Below are 19,222 nucleotides of genomic sequence, written 5' to 3'. Positions count from 1 at the left end.
ATGTGGGATGGACTGAATGATGAACAGGAAGACGTATGAATGCAAATCAAAACAGGACGAATGTTCAATGAAGAATGACAATAGGAAAAAATAAGCACCCTTAGATGTACTGCTGGGTATATGTTTCGTGGTTATTGTGTTTGTATTTGTTTAAAAACCAATAAAAATTGTGTTGGGTTTTGTTGTTGTTGTTGCTTTTTTAAAAAAGACTGTACAATGGGGTTCCTTCAGACAATATGTTTATTCAGGATTTATCCCGACTTGCCTGCACAAAGCTTAAGCAGAGCTTAGATTATTGCAGATCTTTATTGCGCATTCATTATTATTTGCCCGCAGGGAGGTTATACAAGGTCCTGCATTCATCCCAATTTGCTCGCATGGCAGTTATATGTCTTCCAGTAAATCATCTGTTCGTCCCACACTTTGCATTTCCCTGGCCACTGAATACACTTCAGCCACCATCTCATTAAAATGCAAACGATATTCATTTCCTCTGCTAGCTCTCTTCAGCATCTCCTGTTAAGGTATAGGGTGGGAGGAAGCCCCGTAGCTCTGCTGTTCTTCAGCGTAGGTCAGCCTTCACCAGCCTGGGTCGTCCGTCCCCCCTCCCGATGTTTTGGACTCTGAATCACCCATTGCCCCTGGTCATTGGCTGTGCTGATGGGAGTTGGAGTCCCAAACATCTGGAGGTGTCCAGTTTGGCAAAGGCTGGTGTAGACAATGCTGACCTAGTAGGATCTGGCTTGGTAAGAAGCAGCTTTCTATATTCCACCTCCCATTTTAGAAATGAAGTTTCATCAGCCTGGAGGAAAGCAGGTCAAGAATGCAAGAAAAACAGCATCAGAGTCCAAATACCATCAAGTCCACCCATTACAGGAAGTCCAGATTTTTGCCCCCTTGAGTGATGCCATCCAGTCTGCCTTTCTGAACACAGAGCACGGAGCATGCCAGCCTTTTTCCAAAGGGTAAGATTAACCTCAAGCAGCAAGAACTGAACATCCCCCAAAGTCAGTCCACAAGCCATTCTCTCCTCTCCTTAAACAGCATCTTTTGTGGTTTCAGGCTTGGTGGCGTCGAGAAGGGCCTCCATTTGCTGTTGCTGCTTTGGGTCCTTCTGGGCCTGAGATCTGAACAAGACAGAAGGTCCATGAAATACAGTTTGCTACTCCCCCCAATAATGATATAATGTATGCCTGTGCAACTGACGACAGTTTGTAGATCAAATGGGGCAAACCCATAAGTAGGGGGTGCTCTGTGTGTGTGTGTGTGTGTGTGTGTGTGTGTGTGTGTGTGGTCCACAGCTCAGTGGTAGAGCATCTAGTGGAGTAAGAGCTGAAAATAATGCCAGTGTATTTCACAACTGGCAACCCATGCACCCCTTTGGTAAACCAAAATGCTTGCGCTACCAACCTTACTGTATGTTTGTGAAACATGGACCACTTATAAACACCATCTCCAACTTGAAAGATTTCATCAACAGTGTCTCCAAAAATTTTTACATATCACTTGGAAAGACAGGCAAACTAATACCAGTGTACTGAAAGAAGCAAACATCACCAGTATCAAAGCAATTCTTCAACATCAACTTTGTTGGACTGGTCAAGTTGTTCAGATGCCTGATTATTGTCTTCCAAAGCAACTACTCTATTCTGAACTTAAAAATGGAAAGCGTAGTGCTGATGGTCAACAAAAGAGGTTTAAAGACTCTCTCAAGGCAAATCTAAAAAAATGTAGTATAAACACAGACAATTAGGAAACAATTAGCCTGTGAGCGCTCCAGCTGGAGAACAGCCTTTACCAAAGGTGCCGTGGACTTGAAAGATGCTTGAACTCAGCACAAAAGGGAGAAATGTGCTAAGAGGAAGGCATGTTTGGCAAACCTTCACCGTGATCAACTCCCACCCAGAAACCTATGTCCCCACTGTGGAACGATGTGTGGGTCCAGAATTGGCCTCCAAAGTCACCTATGGACACACCATTAAGACCCTGTTCATGGAAGACAATCTTACTCAGCTACGAGTGATCGCCAAAGAAGAAGATAAGGCAGCTTCCCATCCCCCTATGAGGAATGTTGGGAAGTGTCCTCATGGCTTCAACACTCACCTGTTCTCAACTTGCTCGATTGTTTCTGGCAGCGAGGCATTGCGGGTTTCTGGCAGGAAGATGGCAGCGATCCCAGACACCACGGGGGCAGTACCGTAGATCAGGTGCGGCAGGTAAGGGAAGTACTCCCCGGATATCTTCACCAGGGGGGCTGATATGCCACCCAAGCGAGAAAAGGTGTTGCCTAGACCCATGCCAGTCTGCCTACAAGTCAAGAAGCAAAAGTATTATCCACACAGCTTAGTGGACCCACCCGGCATCCGCAAAGGAGGCACAGTAAATGCAGCCCCACTCCCTGTAACAGGAACTGGAAAACCCACAACCTTCAAGGTACCCAGCAGAATAAAGGCTCAGTCCTCCCTCCCCTTCAACAGGGGGTAGTTATCAGCCTTTTTTTAACCTTCAGAGCAGGTGTGATGTTATCATCTGCCCGAACACAGTGTTAATGAGTCTTTCAAGTTTGCTTATGACGGTTTAGCCATAGAGGAAGTTAGCATATGAACCAAGTAACCAAACAGAGGCTGGCTGCCCTTTTCTTTGGTGGGGTTCCTGCTTCATGCTAGCAGTGCTTCTCTGCAAGATTACTTGCATTTCTACTTAAAAGCTAAAGGCTGCACTTCAGCTGGTTGTCGATCTTTTGTGAAAGCTCCTTGTATTTCAAAGCATGCAGTCAGAAGAAAGTACCATTGAGGTTAGTTGAGCTTGCACCTGCAAAACTAGGCATAGGATTGCGGCCATCACTGATCCTAACAAATTGGGTAACTGCTGCTGTTTGGTGTGTGCATAATAATAACAGACGGAATTTTTGGACTCTTGTGAAGTGTTTGGCTGCAGTGAGCTCTTGCACCTCAAAATCTCCCATTCTAGTTTAGTGCAAGGGTGGGGGGCTTCTGCCCCAGAGGCTAATTGTGACCATCTCCCCAGACCACCCCCCTCACTGGCCTGGCTTCACATCCTGAGTGCCTTTGCCTGGCTGGAATGTGTCATTGGACTCAGTTAATGCCCCTGGCTTGCCTGGCAGAGAAAGTTGTGTGTGTACAAGTTCACCTACCGTGCAAAGGGGGGGGGGGAATCACATTCATTGCTCTGCCCACTTTTACCTCTGGCTCCACCCACCACTGGCATGTGGCCCCCAGAAGATTTTCCAGAAGAGAATGTGGCCCCTGGTTTGAAAAAGTTTCCCCACCCCTAGAGGAAAAGGGTAGCACTGAAGAGGAGGAGGTGAGTAAGGGATGTGAAAGGGCCACACCCCCAGGCCACAGGTGTCCCCTGCTTTTTGAGGCCAATCTATTCTTCGCAAGCTCCCTAGAAGACATGTCTCTCTCACACACCTATTCTCCTCACTTACCGGAGCACCGTTGGATAAAGTTCTCCAGTGTACAAATAGATGCAGTTGAATGCGGCAGCCAAACACCCCTTCCCAAAGACAGCCAAGGCAGCCCGTGTGGTGGGCATATCTGGGGGAAAGGAAGGAAAAGCTTGGTGATACATTAATGGTTCTCCACTGGCCCATTTCCTAGAATGAAGCCTTGCACTCTTCTCTGTGACTGACAGAAGCTACGCTGGGGAGGCAGCAGCTCTTCATGAGGTCTTCTGTGGACCTATGTGGAGACATGAGGGATTGAACCTGCGACTGTCTGCACTCTGGCATGGAGCTACAGGCCTCCGTTGTGCATGCTGAATGAGGCCTTCCAGTCCTCTCTATGCCCTGGAACTGGGATCATGGGTGGTTGTCAACTAATTTTTACGCAGAGTGGACTCAGTGAAATCCATGGGCCTACTCTGGGTGAAGAATTAGTTGCCTACCACCTAATGTCTCCTGTTTACCTGGTTGTTAGACATGTGTATGTGTGGAAACTCCCAGCTTCTGTGTGGCTGGAATGCCACCTATTGTGAAATGGTAAGGGTCAGATCTGTTGCTCTGCCTCCACTTTGGGGCTGTAGCTCAGTGGTAGAGTGTCTGCCTTGCATGTAGAAGGTCCCAGGTTCAATCCCTAATGGCATCCCCAGGTAGGACTGGGAAAGGTTGAAACCTTGAAGAGCCACGGCTGCTCAGTGTAGTCAGTGTTGACATAGATGGAGCAATGATCTGACTTGGTATAAGGTAGCTTCCTGTTGCTTCTGACCCACTTTTGTCTCTGGCTCTGCAAATGTGGCCCCTGGAACGCTGCCCAGAGAAGAATGCGGCCTTCCGGGTGAATAGGCTCCCCAACCGCTAACATCAGCCCTCAATTGACTCCAGATCCTTGCTGGAGCTACATGCTGGGCTACCTCAATTCCTTTTCTGTATCCATTCTAAATCTACCCTTCTCCACGGGGAACTGTCTGAGGTCCTGAAGGTGCACACAATGTGCAACCTCAAGTCCAGAAGAGACCCCCGTTGTTCCATCTCCAGGATAACACAGCACTTCTCCATTCCACACCATCCATTGTCAATTGGCTTCATGTGGTGTGCTCAGATAATTCTTAGCACCACCCACACCTCTAGGCAGAAGAAGAACCTCCTCTCTGACCTTGTGGAACAAAGATGTTAGCCAGGATGGTCAGCCCTGCAAGGATAAGTGTGGCAGCTTGGGTGAACCGGCGCCCAATGTAACTGATGGTGAGGACCGAGATAAACTTGGCTGGGAAGTCAACCGCCCCAAAAACCAGCTGGATCAAGTAGATGTTGACGCCGAAGTGCTGGAGGTCCATGACCAGCCCATAATAGGCAAAACTGGTGGAGAACCTGGGGGTGGAGGAATGAGAGAGTTGGAAGGGAACTCAAGGGTCATTTAGTCCAACCCCACGTCAAATGGCTCAGGACTGCAAGGGCTGCCTCTCTCCATATGAACCTGCCCGGAACCTGAGATCATCTTCTGAGGTCCTTCTTTGTGTGCCTCCTCCATGAGAGATCTGGGAGTGGCAACACAAGAACAGGCCTTTTCTGCAGTGGCTCCCCCTTTGTGAAATGCTCCCCCAGGGAGGTTCAGCTGGCACCTTCATTATACACCATTAGGTGCCTGGCGAAAACGTTCCTCTTTAACCAGGGCTTTGGCTGATTGGCATCCAATGCTCTTTTAAAATGTGTGTGGTTGTTATTTGGTTGTTTTTGTTATGTATTTTGTGTTTTTATATTGCGATTTTATGTTGTAACTGCCCTGAGACCTGTGGTTATAGGGTGGTATACAAATTTAAGAATTCATAATCACCATTCTCATCCTAATGATCCTTCTTGTCGTTGGCTATGCTAGCTAGAAGCCTGGTGGCAGCCGGAGTCTAACAACACTTGGAGGGTGAAATTTTGGCTACCACTCTGGTAACGTACAGAAGGACATGGCTAGCTGGAATGATGAGCCAAGAATGCTCCACCCTCCAGCATTTTCTTTCAAGTCCCACTTTGCCTATATCTGCAACTGTTAACTAACAACCACATTTCATGGTGCTGACAGTGGGTGGGTGCAGGTTTTGAGAATTCTACCCCTGCCACTGCCATTCAATGTAATTTCACGATTTGAGGGCTGGAGCCTTTCAGTGTGGTTTTACACTACTAGAAACTGCACAGCAAAGGGAGACTCCACTAATTGTGGAATTGCACGGCCCATGGATATCTCTCCTGTCAGAACTCACCACACAAAGCAGAGACAGCAAGAGATCCTGCGCATGGTTGGAGTCCGCACCAAGTCCACAATGGTATAGCTGGATTTCAGGGACGTCATTTCTTCCTTCATGTTGGATCTCAAGAGCTGGCAGGGAGGAAAAAAGAATTCTCTGGCTCCTGGGCACAAGCAGGAAAATATCTGGAAGGGGAACTGAGGTTTTGCTTCTCTCCACTCCCAGTTTTTATAAGTATCAAAGCTGGAAGGTTTGAAGGTATAGCAAGAAGATAGAAACCACTATGGGCTCTTGAATCTTTGCCAGAATTAAATAGTTGGCCATTTCCTCTCTTTGCCTTCACTAAGAGTACTGTTAGCCAAATCTATTTTGCAGATAATAACACTTACATTTGATTCCGTTCTCATTTAAAGGCAAATCTACCTGATTCACATTTTCTGAAACAATATGTGAGCAAAAATATTGCCTTCCTTTGAATTTCACACCTCCAAATATTGCAATTTGCTTCTCCGGACAAGTAATTTGTACAAAAAATGCATAAGGTGTCCATAGAAATGCACACATTAGTGAAAATGGTTTACAAAAAAGCATTATTTAATGGGACATTTATTTGCAAACAGTGCAAATCAGGTCAGTTCTAATCAAAATGCAAACCCAGCCAAATTTCTTCCCCATCCTTATCTCAGACTGGTCTACCACTCTTTTTTTTTTAATAAGATATTTATTAAAGTTTTTAAAGATACAAAAAGAGAAATCAAGAAAAACATGGTCTACCACTCAAGGTTATTGTGGGGATAGAATTTTGGAGAGAATTGTGTACACAGCCTTGGTTTCCTTAGAGGAAAGGTTGGCTACATATGTAATACATGAACAAGTTAGTTGGCGTGTGTGTGTGTGTGTGTGTGTGTGTGTATGTGTGTGTCCCCAATTTCACCTCGACGTTTAGCTTGTCACTGGCTTCAGGCTTCCCATTCATCCTGGCTGCCCTCTTCAGCTCCTTCACAGCCTGCTCTGGCTTCCCGGCCAACACCAGCCAGCGGGCTGATTCAGAAAACCACCTGTTGGTTTGGGTGCAAGACAGTGAAGTAAGGAAAATAAAGATGAGGTGCACATTCCAGAGTCAACAAGGGCCCCTCCAGACTGAGGGACATTTAGGCGAGGCATCATGGCTATGGGAAAATGTGCCTTTTAGGTATCAGAGAAATCAGTTAGATTGGAGATATGGACTCTGTCCTAGTTTGAAAATGAGAAGGAGGGTGAAGCTAACTGCTATCTATAAAAAAAAAGTGTGAAATTCCTGCTTTCACCTGTGACCACAAACTGCCAGAACAGGAAAGTGCTGCCATATAGATGGTTTATTTTTGAGAACTTTCCCTTGTACCTTCTGCTTCATTTTGAGGAAGTGAACATTATATTTCATATGATGGGACTATGCATTAAAAATCTTTTGAATTCTGCGTGTCGGCAGAGGACTCTGTGGCTCTCATAAGGTCAGAGACTTCTCTTTCTCAGGTACCCAAATAAAGAGCTAAGAGGAACCTGTGCATGGTTGTTGTTTTTTTAATCAAGATAGGCATATTTGTATATAATTTTGCCTATGTCAGGAGAAATTCACACTAAAATGCTGCGGAATCTTTATTGTAGAGATTGCAGGCGGATGTGAACCAAAGACTGGGAGGGGGGGAGGACAATGGGAAACTGAGAGGAACCCAACTTGACAGGTTTGCTCCTTCCCTTCTCCACCCTAAAACCACAGCTACGCAAAGACATTACCAGGAGTAGATGAAGAAGAGGAAATAGGGCAAGGAGACAGTCAGCTGCAGCCAGCGCCACTCTGGGATGAGGTAGGCCAACCCTGCCAGGATCATCTGTCCAATCGTGTAGGCCAAGCCGTTGTAGGTTGACAGCAAGGGCCGGGTCCTCGTGGGCGTCCATTCCACACCTGGCGGGGGGAGCAGGGAGAGAAACGCAAGCTGTGGGAGGCAGTCTGCCCCCTCCAGGTGACAACTTACTGGATTGTGGTGTTGCTATTCACTTCATGTACCTCAAGGAAAGAGAATCTCAGTCCCTGGGGGCCAAATGTGGCCCTCCAGGCTCCTCTACCTAGCCTTTGGGACTCACCTCAGACTATTACCTCTGCAGCCACACTCATTTATCCTGAGTCAGTCCCCCACCCCACTTTTTGATATACCCCATACTCTCCAATATGACGTGGCCAAAATCTAGACACCATCTTCTGGGTCATGTGATGGGGGGAAATGCTTTTTTTGGGGTGAGATCTTGGCTCACAAGAGAGCAAGCTTCTTCTTCTTCTTCTTCTTCTTCTTCTCCTTCTCCTTCTCCTTCTCCTCCTCCTCCTCCTCCTCCTTCTTTTTATTTTAATTTATATACTACCCTATACCTGGAGGTCTCAGGGCAGCTCACATAACAAAATGGCTGCCATGCTCTCACAGGAAAAAACCCCAGGATGTCCCAGTTTTTCCAGGGCAGTTGACAGGTACGCATTTCCTTCTGGGCAACCTTTCCTATTCTGTGAACCATCGTGAGATCTTTTGACAATATAAATTTAATAAATTGAAAATGATAAATAATAACCTCCTGGGGCCCACATGCCAGGGGTGAGTGGGGCCAGAAGCAAAAGGAGACACAGCCAGAGAAAGGCAAATCTTACTTTTCTACAGCAGCCTAGTTTCTACACACATGATTTGCTCACTCACACCCCTCTCTATCCAGGCAAGCAGGAAGCCTTATCAGAGTTCGAGGACATGTTCCAGACAGGCCAAAACATATACAGTGGGTGGGGGGCAGGCAGGATCAGTGAGGAGCATAGCCTGGGGAGAGTCCTGCGGGCCGGGCAGAGAGAACTGAAGGGCCACATTTCTGGCTTAAAGTGAGGAGTGGGTGTAAACGGGAAGGGGAGGGGAATCCAACTCACACAGAGAGAAGATATTGAGGACAGTGCCAGAGTAGGCCATCCCTGTCAGGAAGCGAAGGGTGCAGTAGGCACTGAAGGTGGGGGAGAAGGCGGAGGCCGTCCCGGTGACAGCCAGTTGCAGGCAGGACCAGATGAGAATCAGCCGCCGTCCAAACCTGTGAGGTAGCAGAGGAAGGGAGAAGAGAGGAAGAAAGAGAGAGACTTTTGAGAAGCAACTCCTGGCAGGGACATTGGTAGGTCCCTTCAAGGTAAAGGGGCCCCTGACCGTTTGGCCCAGTCACAGATGACTCTGGGGTTGTGACGCTCATCTCACTTTATTGGCCGAGGGAGCAGGCTTACAGCTTCCGGGTCATGTGGCCAGCATGACTAAGCCGCTTCTGGCGAACCAGAGCAGTGCCCGGAAATGCCGTTTACCTCTCCGCCAAAGCAGTACCTATTTATCTACTTGCACTGTGTGCTTTTGAACTGCTAGGTTGGCAGGAGCTGGGACTGAGCAACGGGAGCTCACCCCGTTGCGGGGATTCGAACCGCCAATCTTCTGATCGGCAAGCCCTAGGCTCTGTGGTTTAACTCACAGCGCCACCCGTGTCCCTGGAAGATCCCTTAGACAGCTTCAAAGGCTATGTCTGTCTAGCCCTTTTTTGGCTGGAGGGCCACATTTTCCCAAGGCAACCATCCAGGGGCAACTTGTCATTTGGTGTGTGTGACCAGAGGCAAAACCGGGAGCAATAATGGATGCACAGTTGACCTTGGTACTTGTAGGCTCACATGCACACACATGTTTCTCTAGACTCTATCTAGGCAAGCAAAGAATCGTTATCAGAGTTCAGGCACACGTGCCAGCCATCTCACTGAGAGCCAGTGTGGTGTAGTGGTTAAGAGAGGTAGACTCGTAATCTGGGGAACCGGGTTCGCGTCTCCGCTCCTCCACCTGCAGCTGCTGGGTGACCTTGGGCCAGTCACACTTCTCTGAAGTCTCTCAGCCTCACTCACCTCACAGAGTGTTTGTTGTGGGGGAGGAAGAGAAAGGAGATTGTTAGCAGCTTTGAGACTCCTTTGGGTAGTGATAAAGCGGGATATCAAATCCAAACTCTTCTTCGTCTTCTTCTCATACCACAAACACTCCATTTTATTTATTTATTTTATTTATTGGGGAAGGTGGTAGAGGGACAGATGAAGGATGAGGAATTTGCAAAAAAAAGAGAAATTGATATTAATTAGAGATAAATCTGTGCAGCATGTAAAAGTGGATGAATTGGAATATATCTAAGAGAGTGGGAAACCAGTTTTTTTGGGGGGGTGTATTAAATTAATATTAAATTGGTTTTGATGTGTTATAAATTAATCAGCAAAAATAAATTTAAGCTGATGAGTGGACAGTCACCGCTAATGTGTTGCTATTGGGTCAATTGCATCTCACAGAGCACACCCGCTAAAGAAAACTCAACAATCTTCTGTATCTGCAGCTGGAGGACATTGTGACTGGTGCTGTCCAAGGTGCTGCCTTTGCCTTGATTTCGCCTGTGGTCCTCAAGCTCCCCCAGATCTGGGCACATGTAGAGCAAATGCTCCACCTCTGACCTCTCTCACAGCAGGACAGGCTGCTTCTCTGTCTGGCCTGGTGTTGTCTGCTCTGGTTGACAGTAGCTATCCTGGTTCTCTGGGAACTCAGGCAGGAAAGGGTCTTTCCCACTGCCTACTATTTGAGGACAGTTGCTGCCTGTCAGTGTATACAGTACTGAGCTAGATGGATCAGTGGCTTCCTATATTTTCCTTGAACTGTGGGTGCCCAGCATTGAACTTGGAAGCTTCAGCAATGGAATGCATGTGTCCTTCCACAGAGCCCTTAAATTGTTTGTGTGTGTGTGTGTGTGTGTGTGTGTGTGGTTGTGTGTGTGTGTGTGTGTGTGTGTAAAATGGGATTTGTATGCATTAAATAAAATATACATTATCAATAAAATTCGGAGTTTAAAACAAGATAACTTTTTAAAAAAACACAATTATTAATTTGATACATGTTAAAATACATGTCAACTTTGTGCTATCTGGATAGGCTTGTCTAAGCAAAAACAATTTCTAGGAGGCATCAAAAGCAGTATGGAATCCTGCAATTTAAGCATCCTTCACAGGTGAGTTTCGAAAACCATCACCAACAGTGGCTGAAATTCTAAAAGTTGGCTTTGAAAATGCTGCCACATTTCAGATGTGTGCAACATTTAATTATGTGATGATAATGATGATGATTTTACAAAATGTTGAGACCACTAAACATCAAAGGCTGTACCTACTCAGAGTAGGCCCATTCAAAGCAACAGCCCTACATTAGTCATGCCCTTTAATTTCTGTGAGTCTACTCTGAGCAGCACTAACATTGGATACAACCTTAGGATACCCTAGAAGTGCAAAAAAAGAGAGAAATGCATAATATAAAGCCAATAAAACACCATAAAAACAAAATAAAACAAATAGCAGGCATATCTTCAGTGCAATACTAGTGTAGCTCTGTGAGGGCATTTATTTATAGTCATTTAAACAATTTATATACTCTCTCTGCGTACTACTGCAGTCGCCTCTAAAGTATGTTGTTAACAAGCAAGCTAAGGCTGCTCTGTCAATTGCAGAACAGCACTTTGTACATGCTCCATAGACATTTCCCCACATCTCTAGAGAATTCCAGTAGGCCCAGAATATGGCCTAAGGGCACATCAAGTCATCACTCTGCTGAAGCTGAGCTGGTCTGGATCTGGTGTGTTTGCTTGGACGAACACCTGGGAAACTTAAACACATCACCTTGGCTTCCATGTTGGAAGGAAGGTGGGATAACCATTGAAATAACATAAATGAATGAAAACAAACAATTTGCTGGCTCTCCTCACCTGTCTGAGAGGCCTCCATAGACAATTCCTCCCACCAGCACGCCAGCCATGTAGAGGGACTGAGCCATCTGCTTCAAAGCTCGCGCAGAGCACACCAGGTCCCACTGCAACAGGGCGGGAGGGGGCGGCAGAGAAGAGAAAACAAAACGATTCAGAAAAGGCTGGGTGGTGTTGAAGTTCTTCCCTCCTTAGGTAGACCACAAAGGCTAGTGACTTCAAGCCCTGCTTCTGGGTTTCCTCCAGGAGTCTGATTGGCCACCGTGAGAAGAAAGATGCCGGACTAGATGTGTCTTTCAACTGATCTAGTGCGCTCCTTTGACATTCTGATGTTGTGGCGTCTATCAACAACATTGAACTAGGGAAGATGGAGCAAGCTCGTTTTCTCCTGCTCTGGAGGGTAAGGATCTGAACCAATGGATTCAAGTTATAAGAAAGGAGGTTCCGACTCAACATCAGGAGGAGCTTTCTGACAATAAGAGCAGTTTGACAGCAGAACAGACACCCTCAGGAGGTGGTGGGCTCTCCCTCCTTGCAAGGTTTTTAAGCAGAGGTCGGGTGGCCATCTCTCAGAGATTCTTTAGCTGCAATTCCTGCAACTCCTTTCCAACTCTATGGTTCTATGATTATAGGGCAGCTAAATGGAGCCCCCACGAACAAGAGGTGTCTACCATTAATTACCAAATGTGCAGGGAGGGATCAGGTATTTACCCCAGCAAATTATTTGTCAAAATTACAAATACCTAAATACAGACAGTCTTTTACCCTCGCTAGATTCAACGTGCTGCCATCTGCCTTATTGCAGGGCAGATTTGAGGGTAAATCATACATGGAACGAGTCTGCCCCTGTGGCTTGATAGAGGTAGAAACTGTCTCTCATGCCTTGTTACGCTGCCATTTCTATGGGGATATACACTCAGTATTTATTACCCCTGCTATGCAAAAATACCCAAATGAATCTGAACTTCAATGTCTAAAATCCCTGGTAGAGGACAAGGATGTCACATAGAGGAGGGAGAAAGGTTGTTTTCTGCTGCTCCAGAGAAGCGGACACGGAGCAATGGATCCAAACTACAAGAAAGAAGATTCCACCTAAACATTAGGAAGAACTTCCTGGCAGTAAGAGCTGTTTGACAGTGGAATTTGCTGCCAAGGAGTGTAGTGGAGTCTCCTTCTTTGGAGGTCTTTAAGCAGAGGCTTGACAACCATATGTCAGGAGTGCTCTGATGGTGTTTCCTGCTTGGCAGGGGGTTGGACTCGATGGCCCTTGTGGTCTCTTCCAACTCTATGATTCTATGATTCTATGATCCTGAGATTACATTAAGGGTAGCCAAATTCTGTGTGAATGCCATAAAACTAAGGGAAAAAGCTGTACTATCATAATGATTAAGGTTTTAAATGATAATTTTAGGTTATATGTTAATGACCAAGTTTTAATTTATATATTTTTTAACTGTTGCTATATCTGTATTGTCCCTGTTATACCTAATTGCAAATTCAAATGTATCCCTATCGTTTTTTATGACTTCCTTGATATTGTATGTGGACTGGAACTGGTCTGTGACCGAAATAATAAATTCATTCATTCAAAAAGGGAAGGGCTTTTGTCCTCATGCTGTGCTGGAAGCCTCCCAGAGTGGCTGGGGAAACCCAGCCAGATGGTGGGGTATAAATTTATTATTATTATTATTATTATTATTATTATTATTATTATTATTATTATTTCCTTCTGAAGCCTGCTCCGATCCAGTAGGGTTCTCCTTAGACTTGTGACTATACAACATGAGGTGCTTCTAGCTTGCCTACCACAGGCATGGTGAGTAGACATATGCCTGCCAATTGAGATCTCAAGAAAGCTAAATTCTGCACCTACCTGGGACCCTACTCTGTGATGCAAGCTTCAGCAGTCCACAATACACGCAAGCCCTGACCTCAAAATGCCTCTTGGTGTGCTTAGTAAAGGAACAGGCAACCTGCCTAAATTCCTGCAGCCCTTGATCTAAGAACGTAAAAGCACAATAGGAGCTTGAGCTGCTGGATCAGGCCAAAGGGGTCCCATCTAATCCAGTTCTCACAGTGGCTAACTAGCTGCCTCTGGGAAGCCCTGAGAGCAACAGCAACACCCTCTGCTCTTGCAATTTCCGGCAACTGGTAGAATAATAGAATTGTAGAATTAGAAGGAACCACAAGTGTCATCTTGTCCAAACCCCTGCAATGCAGGAGTCTTTTGCCCAACGTGGGGCTCAAACCCATGACCCTGAGATTATGAGTCCAACGCTCTACCAGCTGAGCTATCCAGGAGAAGCATACCACCTCTATGGAGGCAGAGCATAGCCATCATAGTTGCTAGCCCCTGACAGCCATTAGCTCCATGAATTTGTCTAAACCTCTTTTCAATCCATCCAAGTTGGTGGCCATCACCAATTCTTGTGGGGGGCGGATTCCATAGTTCCAACTATGCACTGTGCGAAGAAGGACTTTCTTTTGTCAGTCCTGAATCTTAAATGCCAAAAGCCCTCTCTGTGGATGATTGGAAAGATGGCAAGCACGATCTGTCCCTCTCAGGGCATCCTGCTGGATGGGGAGGAAGATACAAAGAGAAGGGGACTTCAGAAAGGGAAAGACAGAAGAGGGGGCCACAGAAAGAGCAGGATGGTAGGAAAAGAGAAGAGGGGATAGAATCCTAGAACTGTAGAGTTGGAAGGGACCACCAGCAAGGCTGGGCGATATCTGGTTTTCAACATTGTGTCATATCACCAGCTAAACATCGTGATATACCGATAGATCACGATGTCTGAAGTAAGCATGGAGCTATGGAGAGGCATTGGCTGGATTCATGTTTTTTCCTGAATCGTGCTTTTGCCAGCACCTGCCCTTGTGACTCTCTGCCCCCTGGCAGGAGGCAGGGGAGAGCTGAGCCGGCAGAGATAACAGGGGCTGCAGGAATCGAGAAAAGCATTGGCTGACTTCACAGTTTCCCCCACATTGTGATTTTTGCAGGGCACACACACACATATAATGATATGCGATAAACTGCCGGGTCAAAAATTATGAAGCTGATATCACTTCACATTGGTTTTGGATGATATAGCGATATATCTCCCAGCCCTAACCACAAGAGTTATCTAATCCAATCTCCTGCAATGCAGGAAGGTGGGAATCGAACCCACAACCTTGAGATTAAGAATCTCATGCTCTACCAAATGAGCTGCAGCCTGGTAGCCCCTCCCACTTCTGAATCTGGCCCCACCTCTTTCAGTGGCCTTGCCCATTACCACCATGCGGCCCCAAAGGGATTGCCTCAAAGGAAGCATGGCCCTTGGATGGAGAAAAGGCTGCTCACCCCTGACTTAGAAGAACACCCACCCACGCAGCAGGCTGGCCCTGAGCAACGTTGGTCCTCACCTCGGTGACGATGGTGCTTGGGAAGACCGTCTTGTCGTACACCCACCCATCCTTGCAAGTCTCCGTGTCCATCTCGGTCCAGTTCGCTATGGTGGCATTCAGGAGCTGCCCCTGGTGGTGGATGAAGCGGCGACATTGCTCAGGCTGCCCTTTCTCATCCATGGGGATGGAGACCTTGAGGAGATCCTCTGCTTCCAGGCTTTGGTTCCCGGAAGTGCCATTGGGGTGGTGGACCAAGCAGTGGTGGCCTGGGGTACCTGCGGTGAAGTTCTGCAGGATCATGTGACTGGCCATCATGAAAATGGGGAGGGACAACAAGACCACATGGATGATCTGGAAGCGTCCCATGCTGCCAACGTGTTCCAGGAGCTCGGCAAAACCCATTGCGCCTGGCTGGAGAGCACGATGCTGTGGTTTAAGATGCAGTTATCAGTTTATGACAAGTCACCGGCAACCAAAACCGGATGCCTGGCAATCAACACAGCAATGGGACTAGACACCCGTTGGCCACTAAGATGGCTCTTGGAGGTTGCCATAAAACCTTGCCAAGACCGGAGGTTCCTGGCCTCCTTCGGAGGTGCGTTGGAATTGATCTCCTTGGATCACGAGATAAACATCTTTCCGACTCAGGGCAGTGTGGTACATCCCATGGGAGAAGCCTTCTTGATGGTGGCAACCTTTGCTGAGAGCCTCTCAAAGGGGCTGGGCTTTATTTCTGCCCCGTGAGTCTCAACCTCCAACCAATCAGCTGGGGAGGAAGCATCACTTGGAGGCGATATTTAAAGTCCATCATCAATGCCCTGGTTAAAGGATGACAGTGGTTTGGTGGTGGTGGAGGGGGTCAGAGAGTGCTAACAAGGGGAGAGTTGAGAGGAAACATCTGGGTTGTATTCTAGCACAAAGTGCGCCTGGGGCTCCTTCTGACCCTGATTTCACGAGGCTGAGTGTATGATTCACACGTCAGTGTTAGGGATTAACTTTAACTGGGACCGATCCAGGCTGTCCTGAGAGCCACCCCTCAACTTGCCATTCCGGGGTGTGGGCTGAAGTGACCCACAGACTTTGCAGCCCTGTAGCGATTAGGTGGCTGCTCTGGAAGTCATACCGTATCTTCAATACCTCCCCACCAAGGCTCCCTCATTACATGACTCATTACACAACTCTCTCATTTTGACAGACATTCCAGGCTTTTAATGAGTCATAGAATCACAGAATTGTAGAGTTGGAAATGTAGAAATCTCAGCTAAAGCATCCATGACAGATGGCCATCCAACCTCTTCTTTAAAACATCCAAGGAAGGAGAGTCCAGCATCTTCCAAGGGAGTCCATTCCACTGCCACTTACCATCAGAAAGTTCTTCCTAACATTTAGTCGGACTCTCCTTTCTTGTAACTTGAATCCTTTTTTTTTAAAAAAAAAGCTTTTCATTAAGTTTTCTATAACTTGAATCCAATGGTTTGAGTCCTGCCCTCCAGAGCAGCAAAAAACAAGCTTTCTTCATCTTCCATGTATTACAAGCATAGGTATTGTGCCACTAGGCTGCATCTTTTTAACTCCTACTCAGAGTAGACCCACTGGCATCAACAGACATGGAGGATTTAAGTCCATTAATTTTCAGTTCAGTTCAGATTTAAATATAAATCTGCCTAAGAAACCAGCTAAACTGCATATAAATAGGTCCAGGGACTTTTGTTCTAGGCACCTTTCAAGTTGATTCAGGTGTGTGCAAAACTAAAAGGGAATACACTTGCCAGGTATGTTTTCTTCCAGTTACAAGCTTCACCTATCAGTTGCAGCAGAGCTCCCTCTCCTGATCCTGGTGGTTTCCTTAGGCTAAAGACATAAATTTCTATTTTGAAAAGCTGTTCCCTCTCCCCCACTCAGTGGCGTAGCGTGGGGGGGCCCGGCCGCACCGGGCGCAACATCTGGGGGCATAAATCCACGGGTTAGGGGGTGCAAATCCACGGGTTAGGGGGTGCAAATTACTTGCCTTGCCCCGGGTGCTGACAACCCACGCTACGCCACTGCCCCCACCCCACCCCGCCACCTTCTTTTTTTTCTTACAAGCTAAGCTAAGAGACTTAATTTCACTTTTAGCAGATGCTTGTCTGCATCAATTTTTTATTACTGGCTCACTGAGATGCCACAAAGGGGCTTCAGAAGCTCCCCCTTTCAACTTGTGCCGCTTCATACATATCTATTTTCTCTTCATACACACTACAAATCCCTCTGATTTCCCCCTGGTATGGGGATTAAGTGGAGCACTTCACCTGTTGGGTTTCTGCCTGTCAAGCATCTGTGGAGGGCACAGGAGCCCTGCCAGGGAGATGAAGGGCCCCTACAGCTTCATGACTCCACTTTCCCTATCTACTCTCCCCCTCATCTTGCTTCCTCAGCTTTCCAGGGGGGCTATTGTTTTATTGCTCTTGTCCCTCTCTCCTTTTCCAGAGAGGCAAATTGCTGGATCTCAATCAGAAAAAACTGACCGAGTTGGGGCTGGAGGGAAAAGATGTGGGGAAATGCAGGTGGGGCAAGCTGACCTCTGCCTTGTGATTCTTGACAAATGACCACTGGCTCCCTTCTCATATGCTCCCCTCTCCCTCTTCTCTTTCCTTGCACTTCATAGACAATATGAGAGGAAACTAAGGCAGGCCCAGGGCCTCCCCTGACAGACATAAAATGGCTGCCTTATCCATTGCTATGGAGATAGGAGATGTAATTACCCGCAGGCAAAGGAGGTTGCAGTTGGGAAGGGGACTTGAGAACTGGTTCCAAATTTTGGAAAAGAGCAACAAGCATTTACTCTGTGTGGGTTTATTATTATTATTATTACTGTTGCAATCCAACCCAGCAGTCCTGTTATCCTTCCTTCCTTCCATCCTTCCTTTAGCCACACAGGTGGCGTTGGACACAGGCCTTCAGAGCCGGCCTTTGCAGCGCTTTATGTCAGAATGGAGAAACCAGCTGGACGGTGTGTGTTTTTTAAAAAACAACAGTGCTTCCTTTAAGGAAAATGATTCCTGCTTTCTGCCAGTATTAACAGAAGCAAACATCTTGGCCAGGCAGCATTTCTTATCCATCAACAATTCACAGATTAAAACAGGGATGTGCTTGAAAAAAAACAAAACAAAAACCCTTATCTTAACTCAGGATTTATTTCTATGGTGCTGCAAGGCCACAGAATGGGCCTGATTATTGCCACCTACTGGCCAGAATGCTATTTCTCCTGAGTTATAATTGTTTCTAAAGCCTGGTGTCTTGCAAAAACTTCCAAAAGATCTCCAGCACTGGATAAAGGTTTTGGTCCTGAAGGACAAATTTATCATGCCCAATTCACCGCTTTTGAATTCTGAACATTAAGTGGTAAGTAAATACTCAGAATAAAATAACCGATCACTGTGTTTGCAAAGAAGAGGTTCCCTTTCATCTCTGGGGGTGTTTTTTAGACTGTCACTATTTTGCAGGGAAGATTCAAGAGCATGTGGGAAATTTATCTTTGCGCAGTCAACGTGGATTAAAGTTGCTCTGTCACCCTATTGCAACAAACTGGCTTTTTAAAAATGAAAAAAAAAATAGACTTTTTGCAGTTATGGAAAGTGACTGGGAAGCACATTGAAAAGTAGGGGATGAACGAATGATTAACAGGAAGACATGTAAACACCCTGCAAGCAAGTTAGGGCGAACACAGGACAAATGGTTATTGTTGTATTAGTGCCCTGCAAACAAGTCAGAACAAATGCTCACTAAAGACCAGTCTAAGGGCCCCTTCAGGCATCCTTTTTATTTTGCATTCATGATCATTTGTGTTCATGATGGAATATCAGGGCAGTTTGACACGTCCAGTAGTTTTGAGGTAGACAAACAGCTTCATCTCCAATCAGTGCATGTCCTGTACCTTCCAGCTGAAATCCTGTAATTTTGTATAACATAAATGCCTAGGCCACTGGTGGGATGTTCCCAGTGGTGTAGCGTGGGGGGTGCAGGGGGGGCCGGCCACACCGGGCGCAACATCTGGGGGTTAGGGTTAGGGGGCGCAAATCCACGGGTTAGGGGGCGCAAATTACTTGCCTTGCCCCGGGTGCTGACAACCCATGCTACGCCACTGGATGTTCCCCACTTTTGTTGAGCTATCATGCAGAAGTGCCCCTCCAGATAGCAGTAACACATTTTCTTGGAATGAAGGTGAGCAGAGACTGTGGTGTCTTTAGGCTATATGGTTTCATTTACACATAACCTGAGCATTTAATGGAGGGGCTCGCAGCATCCCCGCAAATATGCCTTCTCCCTTAGTCTCAGCTTTGGATTCCATCGC

General features: G+C 46.6%; 1 protein-coding gene across 1 annotated transcript; it reads right to left on the bottom strand.

Moving 5' to 3' along the window:
* Positions 1-222: 222 nt before the first annotated feature.
* Positions 223-15,350, bottom strand: LOC309359418 (solute carrier family 22 member 6-A-like). Its single transcript, XM_081893039.1, has 10 exons — positions 14,911-15,350; positions 11,509-11,612; positions 8,633-8,787; positions 7,471-7,639; positions 6,632-6,755; positions 5,713-5,828; positions 4,617-4,831; positions 3,452-3,560; positions 2,104-2,307; positions 223-1,127 (listed from the first exon to the last, which is right to left on the bottom strand). The coding sequence occupies exons 1-10, from the start codon at positions 15,292-15,294 to the stop codon at positions 1,037-1,039; spliced, it is 1,671 nt and encodes a 556-aa protein (XP_081749165.1). The 5' UTR covers positions 15,295-15,350; the 3' UTR covers positions 223-1,036.
* Between the last annotated feature and the right edge of the window lie 3,872 nt (positions 15,351-19,222).

The sequence above is a fragment of the Podarcis melisellensis genome (genome assembly GCF_964234715.1).
Source record: "Podarcis melisellensis genome assembly, chromosome: 16".
Taxonomy (NCBI): Eukaryota; Metazoa; Chordata; class Lepidosauria; order Squamata; family Lacertidae; genus Podarcis; species Podarcis melisellensis.
Note: the sequence above shows the minus strand (reverse complement) of the source record. Positions and strands in the feature narration are given on the sequence as shown.

Bases quoted from the DNA above. Each gene is read 5' to 3' on its own strand.
- LOC309359418 (XM_081893039.1), bottom strand. From the start codon at position 15,294: ATGGGTTTTGCCGAGCTCCTGGAACACGTTGGCAGCATGGGACGCTTC. The intron at 5,829-6,631 runs GTGAAATTGGGG...CCTCCCTGCCAG, and splicing joins GTGACAAGCTAAACGTCGAG to CTCTTGAGATCCAACATGAA. The intron at 1,128-2,103 runs GTGAGTGTTGAA...TGTCTTGTTCAG, and splicing joins ATCGAGCAAGTTGAGAACAG to ATCTCAGGCCCAGAAGGACC.